The 12,654-nt window shown below is 34.7% G+C and overlaps 1 protein-coding gene across 1 annotated transcript in view; it reads right to left on the reverse strand.

The window, feature by feature from the left end:
* TBC1D8B (TBC1 domain family member 8B) overlaps window positions 1–12,654 on the reverse strand; it is a 93,956-nt gene that overhangs the window by 45,681 nt on the left and 35,621 nt on the right. The window contains exons 5-8 of the mRNA XM_077145929.1: window positions 12,252–12,492; window positions 7,808–8,015; window positions 6,985–7,152; window positions 303–452 (exon numbers count right to left, since the gene is read on the reverse strand). Coding sequence (XP_077002044.1) covers window positions 303–452; window positions 6,985–7,152; window positions 7,808–8,015; window positions 12,252–12,492 — 767 coding nt within the window. The remainder of the gene's footprint in view (window positions 1–302; window positions 453–6,984; window positions 7,153–7,807; window positions 8,016–12,251; window positions 12,493–12,654) is intronic.

Here is a 12,654-nt window from a genome sequence, read left to right on the forward strand (position 1 = left end):
AATGGGAAAAAAAAACCCATTATACTTAGGTGGTAAAGCATTGAACCACTGTTCTCTCCAAATAACCTCAATTTGAGGATAGATTATTAGGGATCTATGCAAATAAAACCCAGCATTCACTTTTCATCTTTTATCTTTATTCCTTAATAATAATCCTTGTATGTAAAGGAACCAAACAAATCAAAAAGTCATAGCTGCTGGAATTCCATTTCACAAAAAAGAGAAACTCTCTTGTTTGCTCTAAGATTTTTATTTTTAGTCAGCTGTTTCAGTCCATAGATTTAAATATTTTATTTTCCTACCATTTTAGAATTAAAAGTCTCCAAATTCTGAGGGTGAAATACCCTCATTAAGGCTTCAGTGCTCACAGTTTTACTGCATTCTTTCTGACATGTCACAGATCGTTCCTCAAAATTATCTGATGGGACTGCAGAATCAAAACTAATAGCAACCTGAAAAGAGAGTTAGAATATAACTGTCCCAAATGCATGCTTAAAAATTTCTGCAAGAAAAAAAATACTGTTTTGTCAATTATAAACCACAATCCATATATACATAATACAAATTGCTCAGAGAGACATTATTTTATAAGCAAAATTAGATTTTTCAATAATCCACTAAAAGCAACAAAAATACTGGGAAAACATTAAAAATAAACCATTTCAGATCCCTGGATATTAACAAAAGCACAGAATGAAGTGAAAAGCATCTATTCAAGATAAACTACTCAATCTCAGTAAGATCAGCAAAGAGGCCACTCCCATCCTTCCTCACTCGCAAGCCCAAAGATTTGGTAGTTGTGAAAGACAGCAGTGTTTTAACCGAGAAGTTAGGATTTAAAGGATGATTATGATTAGTGAATCATTATATAGATATTCCTATTTACTTTCTGGAATGTTAGAGTAAACAGAGAGAAATACCCGAAATCTCTGAACTGTAATGCAGCTGCCTTGATCTCTGATAATGATTGTATAGCCTTTATCTTGTGCCCTTGTGATTGTAAAAACCTTGTGACTTAACTTTGCTTGTACCCATTTATCCAGTTTTGTTTCACTCTGAAGTCTTCTGATCACTAAAGACAGCCCCTAATGTTTATTAATGAAGGGTCTTGGGTCAGCCTGGAACTAACCCATCCAAGTCCAAAGTTATTTTTTTTTTTTTTAGAGAGAGGGAGGAAGGGAAGGAAAGACAGAGAGAAGGAAGGAAGGATGGAAGGGAGGAAGAAAGGGAAACATCTTTAAACATTTTCTTGTTTTATTGTATTTTGTTTGTTTGTTTGTTTTTACATGGGCTGGGGCCGGGAATCGAACCGAGGTCCTCCGGCATGGCAGGCAAGCACTTTGCCCGCTAAGCCACCGCGGCCCGCCCCAAAGTTATTTTGATGAACAAAACTATCTAATCAAAATTGGCCTGCCTGACACGCACAGTAGCTTAGACTTTAACCCATAAGTCACTTATACTTTATTATAATGCTAAAATCACGCCCATTATCATATTAAGGCCACCATATTCTCACATACATTCTGTGACTAAGCATGTCATCAATCTGTACATATGCAATAATTAGATCACCTCTAATTATATCATTGGAGGTCATTGTACTCATTATTCTAAAGCCTGCCCATCTTTTAATACTATAAAAACTATCAGAATTACTGAAGTTCAGAGAGATAGACTTTTGGGCCAAGAAGCCATCTGATTTCCTGCTTCATGCCTAGCAGTAAACTTTTTCTCTCTTTGAAACATAGTGTCTCAGGAATTAGTCATTTAAGCGCATCAGGCAAAAGTATGCACCACCTTTTGTCTGGTAACAGTATCATACCCAGTTGAGTAGACTGACCTCTATTAGATCTCTGTGAAAGCACCATACCCAGAGCATATTTAATATTTTGACCAAACTAGCAGCTCCCTGGAAAATCGACACCCCCAGAATTTTGTTATCATTTTATTTCATTCACAGTTCAGCTATGTGAAAAAAGCCCTATCCCCAGGGCATTATAGAAAACGAGAGCAATCTGCTGGTAGCATGCTTAAGATTGTGATTTCAGTTGGGGCATACAGTAGCCTGGCTAAAAACTTAAAAGAAAAGCCTGGAGAACCAGATAACCAAAGAAATATTTGAAAAGTTTTGACATATTCTTAGGGATCAAGAAGTATGTACATATGTGCAGGGCTCTGCACATGCTCAAGAAAGAAAAAAGGCCCAGTCACTCAATTCTGATGACTTTGAAGTAGGAAGCGAAAGCTAAGGCTGATTTGTAAATTGTCTGAAGTTTAAAGGTGTGCCTTCATACAAAGATCCTTTTGGCAAAAGATAGAAGACTTACTGGCTCAAGCCATTTAAAGAAATCTCCAAGGAGCTAGGCTTAAAAGTAAAACCAAGAGCTTAAAAAAAAAAGCTAGCTAAGAACTTAGACTGTACACTGCAGAGATGCACAATCTATATAATTAGTCCAGGGAAGTCATGAGGCAAATAAGGAGAAACAAGAAAAACAACAATATCAATAACAAACCCTTGTAGAGAGAGCTGATTTAAGCAGTTGTTATATTATTTGTAATGTCCAGTTTTCAACAAAAATATATTAAACAAGTCATGTATGTCACTGATTAACACTACAAATATAAATAAGTTCTTGCAGAAAACTACTACCAATATATGACATTTGTACAAAGAGTTAATAATAGAGTGGTATATGGGGGAAAATTACCTATTGAATCCTATGGACTATATTCAAGAGTAACATGTGTACCACACCAAACTAGGGGTAAATAATTGGGGAGATAAAAGACATGGGGTGTTTTGGGTTTTCTTTTGTGTGTGTGTCTGTTATTTTTCTCTTTGGAGCAACAAAAATTGTCTAAAATTGAGTGTGAAGATGATGCCACAACTCAATGAGGATACTGTGAGACAGTGATTGTATATTCTGGATGGAATATTTGGTATGTGACTATATCTCAATAAAACCTTCAGATTCAAAGCAATCAAGTATTTAAAATGCAATAGCAAAGTTAAGCCTATTTATAATTATGCTTAAGTGTCACCCCCAGAGAACCCTTTTTGTTGCTCACATATGGCCTCTCTCTCTAAGCTAAACTCTGATAATAAACCCACTACCCTCCCTCCTAGGTGGAAGATGACTCCCAGGGGTGTAAGTCTCCCTGGAAACATGGGACATGTCTCTTAGGGATAAGCCTGGCCCAGGCATCGAGGGACTGAGAATGCCTTCTTGACCAAAAGGGGGGAAACAATTGAAACAAAATTAAATTAGGGTGACTAAGAGATTTCAAATAGAGTGGAAAAGTCACTCTAGTGGTACTCTTATATAAGCTTTAGCCAGATACTGTGAATTGTCACAGTATGCCAAGCCCCAACCTAGAGTATTCCTGAAAATTCTGAAGAATACCTTGGGCTCTATCTAAGACTCTATAAGCATTTTACTGAGTTAGTTTATTTTTTCAGAAACTTAAGGCCTTCAATTGTTCCTATGCCAGATAAGCCCTGAAATCCAGAGGTACCAGTCTCTCCAAGAACATCTACCAGATTCATTGCTCTACCCCATAATCTCAACACAACTTTCCAACATGAAGAAGTTAAAATGGTCATTGCCCAGATATCCCTGAAGACTGAAAGACCAAATGATAGGGAGGATGTGTAACTGAGAAATTAGGATTTAGCAAATGATTATGACTACTGAATCATTATATGCATGTTTCCTTTTAGTTTTACCCAGAAGGAAATAGCTGAAATTGTTGAACTGCAATCGAGTAGCTTGATCTTTGATAATGATTATATAACTATATAGCTTTTATCATCTGACCATGTGATGCAAAAACCTTGAGACAGATATTCCCTTTATCCAGTATATAAGTAGATAAATAATAAAATAAAGACATGCATGAAAAAATAAAAAGAAGTATAGGTGAGGAATTTAGGGAAAAATAACCCTACATAAACTTTGGACAATAGTTCTAGTACTACTTTAATAATCTTTCACCAATTGTAACAAATATAACTACTGTCAAAAGAATAGTAGAATTACAAAAGAAGTGATATCATCAATTGAAACAAATTTCCCATATTAATGCAAGGTACGAAGTTGTGATCAATTGAAACAAATTTCCCGTATTAATGCAAGGTACGAAGTTGTGAGGCACTCAACGATGTGAATGAACCTGTGGGACATTTGGTGAGGCAAAATAAGCTAGAAACAAAAGAGTGATTATTGTATGATCTCATTTAGAAAATACTTATTGAAAAACTGGGGCCTAGGTTGTAATCTCTTATGTCAGTTACATTTAGTCTGGAGCAGTAATTGTTATTTTCGGATTTTGAGGGGCTATGATATATATGTATAATCTGGTATTTAGAAATAAGAATGAAGCCGATCAGATCGGGATTAAGGTAGTTCAGAATATAGGGGTAAGGAAGACAGTGTTTGTATTTTAGAACTGCACCTACTCTTCAAGACAAAAGGAAGAAAGTTTAATTCTGTCCAGAACCTAAACTTTCTGTATTACATCATCTATCTCAACCTGTCTGGATAGATCATTGAAACCATCAAAACACAAGGAGCCCAGAATTAAGAATGAAAGCCTTTAATCCTATATAGTTTAAGGTAATGCCTAGATATATCCCAGAGTATATTAAGCAGATAATAAAAAAAGATTGGCAAAGTTCCTTGAGGGATGGGGAAAAAAATATGGAAGTATTAAATGTTACCACCGGGGAAACCTCAGATACTATGTCAAACATTAGGGACACCCAAATCAATAAGCCAAGCCCTTGATCTTGAGGCTTTCTCTTGTGAAGTTTATGTATGTAGCGGAGAAATTTAGCCTATCTATAGGTATGCCTAAGAGTTACTTCCAGTGGACCATTTTTGTTCCTCACATGTGGCCTCTCTCTCTCTAAGCCCAACTCTGCAAGTGAAACCATTTCCTTCCTCCTATGTGGGATATGACATCCGGGAATAAAGTCTCCCTGGCAGCATGGGAGATGACTCCCAGGGATGAGGCTGGCCCTGGCACTGTGGGATCAACAATGCCATCCTAACCAAAAGGGGGAAAAGAAGTTTAACAAATAAGGTATCAGTGGCTGAGAGAGTTCAAATAAAGTCGGCAGGCTACTCTAGAGTTCACTCTTATGCAAGCTTTTGTTAGACATTGCTACCTATCATAACTTGCCAAACCTCCACAAAACTATTCCTGCCAATCCTAAAGAATACCTAGGGCATTACATAAGATTCTACAAAGGTTCAGTGCACTAGGCTAACTTTCCAGAAACCTAAAACCTCAAGATAGATCCCTGGACCAGGTAAAGTCCTGAAATGCAGAGGGGCCAGCCTTTTTAGTACATCAACTAGTTCCATCCCCCTATCCCATACTATCCATAGCCCCCTCCAACATGAAAAAGTTATAATGGGCATAGCCCAAATAACCCTAAAGAGTGGGAAAAAGATCAAAGGTGATGGTGGAGCTATACAGAGAAAGTAGGGTTTAACAAAGGAGTATGAGTGCTAAATCATTTTACTGATATTTCTTTCAGTCTCCAGTAGCTTAGAGCAGCTAGAAGTGAAAACCTAAAATTGTGGAATTGTAACCCATGTAACTCTGAAATATGTTCTACAACTAACTGTTGCGATGTACTTTGAAATTTATTGTTTTGTATATATGTTATTTTTCACAAAGAAGGAAAAAAGAGGAGGAATATAACAGAGAAGATACGATTGAACAAATGAGTATGACTGCTGAATCATCATATTGATATATCGTTTGGTCTCCAGTGTCCTGGAGCAGTAAAAGAAAAAATGAAAAATCATGGAACTATAACCCACACCAAACTTTAAAATCTATTCTATAACTACTTGTTAACATATACTTGGAAATTTATTGCTTTTTTGTATATATGTTATATTTCACATTAAAAAGAAAGTTAAAAAAATGGGTTTCCTAAACACTGAAAAAGAAATTCATTTTGAACTGAAATTAACTTTCTTCATATCTATGAAAGACATATTAAACATCCAATTCAGGTTCTTAACTGCCCTTGCCAAGAATATCTGCTTTCTCTAACATTTTACTAGGTATATAAATATATATATTTTGCTTTCAGCCAGATTATATAAATAAAGCTGATTTTCTATGTATTAAATAAAAGATATACAGACTGGTTCAATATAGCTGTCACCCTGCAGTGATGACAGGAAAATGCTTTTTCATGGCCTTGTTGAATTCTCAAATACAGTACAAGTTGTTAAAATCCATGTTAAGTTAAAGTAAAAGGTAGGTATATATGATAAATAGCAAATATAGTAAGGAAAGATCGAGCTATAATAATTTTTTAAAGCATGAATTTTGTAAAAAGGATAAAGTCCTTAATTCTCACTTATGTTTTAATGATATGACTTAAGAGAATATAAATTCTTTAGTTTCAGGCTTTTTTTTTTTGATAAGCCTAGGTGTGATGGTTAGATTCATGTATCAACTTGGCAAGGTGATGGTACCCAAGTGTCAGGTTACCAAGCACTGGCCTAATCATTACTGTGAGGACATTTCATGGACTTAAATAATCAGGCTGACTGCATCTGTGATCAACTAAGGGGAGTGTTTTCCACAATGAGAGATGCTTAATCCAATCAGTTGAAGCCTTTTAAGGAATAGGTGATAACTTCAGCAGTCAGAAGAGAGAACTTTCGTCTCTATTCAGCCAGACAGCCTCTCCTGGGGAATTCATCAAAGACCTTCATTGCTGTTGCCAACTTGTGGTCTGCCCTATGGAATTCGGACTCATGCATCCCCATAGCTATGTGAGACACTTATATAAAATCTTATATTTACAGATATCTCCTGTTGGTTCTGTTTCCCGAGAGAACCCTGATTAATACACTAGGAATAAATATGAAAGGTACTATGAATTTCCTTTGAAAGAATGTACTACATTAAATACAAACCTTTTTCTAAAATGACTTATTGCTACATAATTACCTCTGTGCTAATATCACAATATTGAGTTGAAGCTGCTCCGCATTTGATCTTGAATTTTGCCACCAGTTGCTCAAAGTCTTTAACTTCACTGAAGCGAAAAGCTGTTTTGCCTTTGATGCTAATGATGACTGACTTGCTAGAATCATTTGTCTTATCTATAGCTAAGACCTGTGGGGGACAATCACATAAATGATTCACATTTTTTTCCCATTATTGCTGACACCTTCAGGCAAAATGTATTTGAACTACTGTTTTGTGGCTAAAAATTTTGGTCTGTGGTATGATGTGTTAAAAAATAAACTTTGCATACTATTTGTACCACTGATATAAATGACCTCAGTGCATGTTATTTCACTGTTCAAGGAAAAGGTTTAAACAACTCATAGCTTTTAAAAGTGACAATACAAAGGTAAAAATTCAAGTACTGAAATACTGAGAATTTATTTCTGACTTACACAAAAGCTATTAATTCTATTCTTTTTGACCATGTACATCAAATAAGTTTTGGTATTCATGTCATAAAAGTGAGTGAGCATGATCCATTTTGAGTCATTCTACCCCCTTATTTTGTTTTTTAATTTTAGTTTTCTTTTTCTATTTTCACTTTCTATAAGAGCTGCAAGATTCTACTAAAAGTAACAGAATATCTCATAAGCTAGTGAAGCTGAAGAACAATACTGAAATTAAAAATTAATTGTTTTTAAGTTACTAAAAGGATATTACATACTGAGTTTTTAGTAAATTACAGAATTAGAAGACATTTTCCACTGTGAATGATAATACTTTCAACCTAAACACTTATATGTAGCAAAATTTTCATTACCTCTCGTAATGGAATGATAACACTACATAAACTACCATCTTGGCTAGCAAAGCAGATATAGTTTTCTGAAATGCACATTTTTCCATGAGCATTGAAGTGGCTGAATGGTATCCATAAGAGACATTCATGTACTTCTTTCAAAGTCTCTTCTTTGGGCAGCCTAAAAAAAGCATTAAATTGCTCACTGTGTGCTCGATTTTCCAGACCTCTGTAGAAAAAAAAAAAAGGCTCATATGATGAATTCTAAAATTTACACATATTTATACTGATAATCTAAATACACTATCAACAGATAGATTAAATACTAAATCCTATGTTCTTCAAGAAACTAATAATGGAAGAAACACATCAATTTCTACAACCTTATTTTGCATGTTCTTCTTTTTAATTTTGTTTTATTAGACAAAAGTCAAAGATGACATAAGTATTAAAATAACCTGTTAGGGGGTGATTTGCTGGAAAATTATTATTATAAATTCATAATGTGAATATGAACCAATCTTGGCAATTTTCATATCTGGTTATCAGAAAATCATGAGTTATCCAGTTCACACAAAATTATGAAAATTTATGGCATAAAAATTTAGAGTGGAAGAAAAGCCCATAAAAGAAAATATGAAAATTAAATGAAACAAAAATTTACATGGATGTCAAAAAAAAAAAAATCCAAAGTAGACTCATCATAAAACACTGGTTTACACAGCATTGGGCATAGGATGGATGATAAATAAGAAAACTTACTGAAATGTATAAATATATAGATAAAAAGCAGTTGCTTAAAATAGTACAATTATTCTAGGGGCACTAAACATGTGCTAAGTAGCAATGCCATCTGGGGTAGTAAGTAAATTATGCAAGTTCTAACTCAAATCCAACATCCTTCCTGCATAAACTGTTTGAATATATGGTATTTTACCTTGTCTTTCAAAATAATACTGATATGAGCAGTATTAATCATGTTAATTTTTTAACATGAACAGTATTAATCACATTAATTTTTTAACCTCACTTAAATTGTATTCTTATAGGTTATTTCACTATTGGTTAAAATGATGAGGTCTAGTTATAGTTACATGAATGGAAAGCTGTCCATGATGTATTATTGTAAGGGGGGGCAGATTGTAGAACACTATGTGATACTTTTTATAAATATTTCTTTAATTCAAGCATTAAAACACCCAGAAAGGATTTACACTAAACTTAACCATATTATTATGTATCTATATTGTTTGAATTATAGAATACACACTTGATAAAAACAATAAGCAGAAACAATTGAGATATTTCATTTCAAAAATGAAATGAAATAGAGATATGAAGCCGATCTGGATAGGACTAAGATGAATCAGAATATAGGATAAAGGATGATTTCATCCATATTTCAAAACTTCAACTTCTGTGTGAGACCAAAAGGGAGAGATGTTTATTTGGTGCAAAATTTATATTTTGGGTAGTACATTTCCTAATTTAACTTGTATGGTCAGTTTAGTTGAACACTATCAGTACATGGAATCTTGAATAGGGCAAGAGATTTTGTTGGCTTGTCCAGGTTAGTGTGATACTCCAATAAATCCCAGAGTGATTCAGACAGTGAATGAAGAATTATTTGCAAAGTGCCCTTGGGGGACTGGGGAGAAAGGAGGAAAGATTTAACTTCCCCTTTCAGAGAATTTCTGATATTCTCACAAGCAGTGGGGATAACCAAATCATAGGGTGAGCCCTCGATCTTGGGGTTCACCCCTATGAAACTTATTGCTACAAAGGATAGGCTAAGCCTACTTAAAATTAGGCCTAAGAGTCACCCCCACAGAACCTCTCTTGTGGCTCAGATGTGGCCCCTTTCTCCAAGCCAACTTGGCAGGTGAACTCACTGCTCTCCCCACTACATGGGACATGACTCCCAGATGTGTAAATCTTCCTGGTAACATAGGACAGAAATCCTGGGATGAGCCAGGACATGGCATCAAGGGATTGGGAAAGTCTTCTTGACCAAAAGGAGAAAGAGAGAAATGAGACAAAATTAAATTTCAGTGGCTGAGAAATTTCAGAGTCGAGAGGTTATCCTGGAGGTTATTCTTATGCATTATACAGATATCCCTTCTTAGTTTATGGTGTTTTGGAGTGGCTGGAGGGAAGTACCTGAAACTGTTGAGCTGTGTTCCAGTTCTTGAAGATGATTGTATAAAGATATAACTTTTACAATGTGACTGTGTGATTGTGAAACCTGTGTCTGATGTTCCTTTTCTCCAGGGTATGGACAGATGAGTAAAAAGGAAATGCATTAATAAATAAATAAATAATGGGGGGACAAAGGTCAAATAAATTGGGTAGATGGAAATACAAATGGTCAGTAAGATGAAGGAGTAAGGGATATGGTATGTATGAGTTTTTCTTTTCTCTTTTTATTTCTTTTTCTGGGGTGATGCAAACATTCTACAAAATGATCGTGGTGATGAATACACAACTATGTGATGATACTGTGAGCCACGGATTGCACACCATTTATGGAATGTATGTGTGTGAAGATCTGTCCATAAAAATATTTAAAAAGTTATTTCAGGGCGGTCAGCAGGCAAGAATGCTTGCCTGCCATGCCAGAGGACCCGGGTTCGATTCCCAGTGCCTGCCCATGTAAAAAAAAAAAGTTATTTCATTTCAGAAAAAGTCATTTGGGGACTAAGTCTTAATAAATCATTGCTCTTTATAACTTACTACAGAAAAAGATTTGGACCCTTCAACAGGCTCTCTTAAAAATGCACATAGACATGGGGTGCAAGGCAGTTCAGTGGTTGAATTCTCGCCTGCCATGTAGGAAACCTGGGTTCGATTTCCAGTCCATGCACTTCCCCAAAAAACAAACAAATAAGTAAAAAAAAAAAAAAAAAAAAAAAAAAAAAAAGCAAACAAAAAACTAACAAAAATTCAACAAATGGTGCTGCAATAACAGGATACTCACATGGAAAAATAATGAAATGTGACCCCGCCATACAACATACAAATAAAAATGCACATGGACAAATGATTTCCCATATCTCATTTAAATACAGACTTGGTAATGAATAACTCATTGACAGATAGCTTTTTAGAGGATTTTTAAAGAGAAATAAAAGGGCTAAAAAGGGCTCTAACAATTTACTTATGGTGGTCAACCAAGGAACAAACTACAAAAGCTTATGTTGAACTATATTTTCTTTTTAAAATAGAATTCTCAATAAAAGAAAAAGGATCACCCCCTCTGGAATGAGTAAGCTCCTTCTGATTGTCCATTCTTGTGACATTTCACTCACATTTCAGAATCCCAGGAGAGAAAAAAAAAAAAAAGCTTATATTGAACTAGAATATTACACAAACAGGATCCTTATCCTTATAGAGTTGTATTTATAAATCACAATACTGGAACATAATTTTGGTACTAAAGTGTATAAAATTCATCTCAATCAAATTTTTAGAAAAGCACACCAGGGCTCACAAAGGAATCCTTTTGTATATGGATTTTTAAAATGATTTACATAGCCGAGAGGAGAAATTGTACCCTATTAAGGCTATATAGTAATCATGCAACCCTCCAGGTCACTTGTTCTGCTCTATGCAGAGGACTGTGGCTTAGGTATCTTTTATACTTTCCCATACAGCCTATATCCTCATCTTCCTTTCCAGAAGCTGCTTTCACTAGTTATTTGTGAATCTTCTTTTCTCCCCCTCTCCTTTGGCATGCTCATTTCGGTAACTGTTCCGAATGTTGAGCAGTGTGAAAGGGTTCTGGTCAATTAAGGCAAACCAAATACAGTGGCAAACAGCTATCATACTGATACTTCTGATTTGGCACTAATAATTATTAGCATTTATCTAGTGCTTTATATTTTACAAAATGTTTTCACATGTTTTAGTACACATTCTTCATAAGTGCTCTCTGAAGTAGATATGCCAGATGAGGAGACTGAGGACCTGAGAGATTTCTAATTTGTCCATGGATTGCTCCACTTTCATTTTAAAACCCATGCTCTACTGACTCCACTAATTTGCTTCTTCATAAAAAAAAACAAACATGATACTGTCTATAATTACTTGAAAAATAAACAATACATTTGACAACTTCAGACCTAAAACTATCTACACTACTCACAGAGAAATTTAGAATTCCTAAACACACGCAAAAATCCCTCTTCCATTTCTAAATGCACTTCTGGGCAAATCTTAACAGAATGCCAAGAAATAATTTTCAGGCCTACCTTTTTTTATTTCTTAGGATTAAATTTCATAGAGAGGAGAATACTATTGGTAAAATGTGTATGACTAAACCACACAAAAAACACACATTGACGGTCAATTCCAAAGAAAAACTATCATATAACATAGAACAATTAACTTTTAAAGTTAATCAATGCTATTGTTCTTACAGTTAAGCTATACTTTTAAAAGTAAGCATTAGTTAAGCTTTGAATACCTTTTGGTGATTTGTAGAGGATCATCAAGGATTGGGTCATTATCAAATGTTTCCTTATCAAAAAGTCTCCTTATAGCATAGTTTGCCAGCTGTTCCATAAGAAGGTAAGTTTGGTTAATGTGCAAGAACATTGAAAAGTAGTGATTTTCCCCTTCAGAACACACATGAATGCTCTCTGTAAGTATGATATTTGATGTCTTTTCAAGTTTTGAGACGGCATCCCAGGAGATAATAAGTTTTACTGCAAACAAGAGTTATAAACAGGCATGATTAAATTTCTTAATATTGATTTATGTTTATTAATCAGGTCTTTTGAAACAATAGTCAACTCCTTGAATAATGCTTTGAACAGCTAAAATATTTTAGAGTCCAAGATTAGCTAAAATTTTAAAGCATAACCATG

Source organism: Tamandua tetradactyla, chromosome X, assembly GCF_023851605.1.
Source record: "Tamandua tetradactyla isolate mTamTet1 chromosome X, mTamTet1.pri, whole genome shotgun sequence".
Classification (NCBI taxonomy): Eukaryota; Metazoa; Chordata; class Mammalia; order Pilosa; family Myrmecophagidae; genus Tamandua; species Tamandua tetradactyla.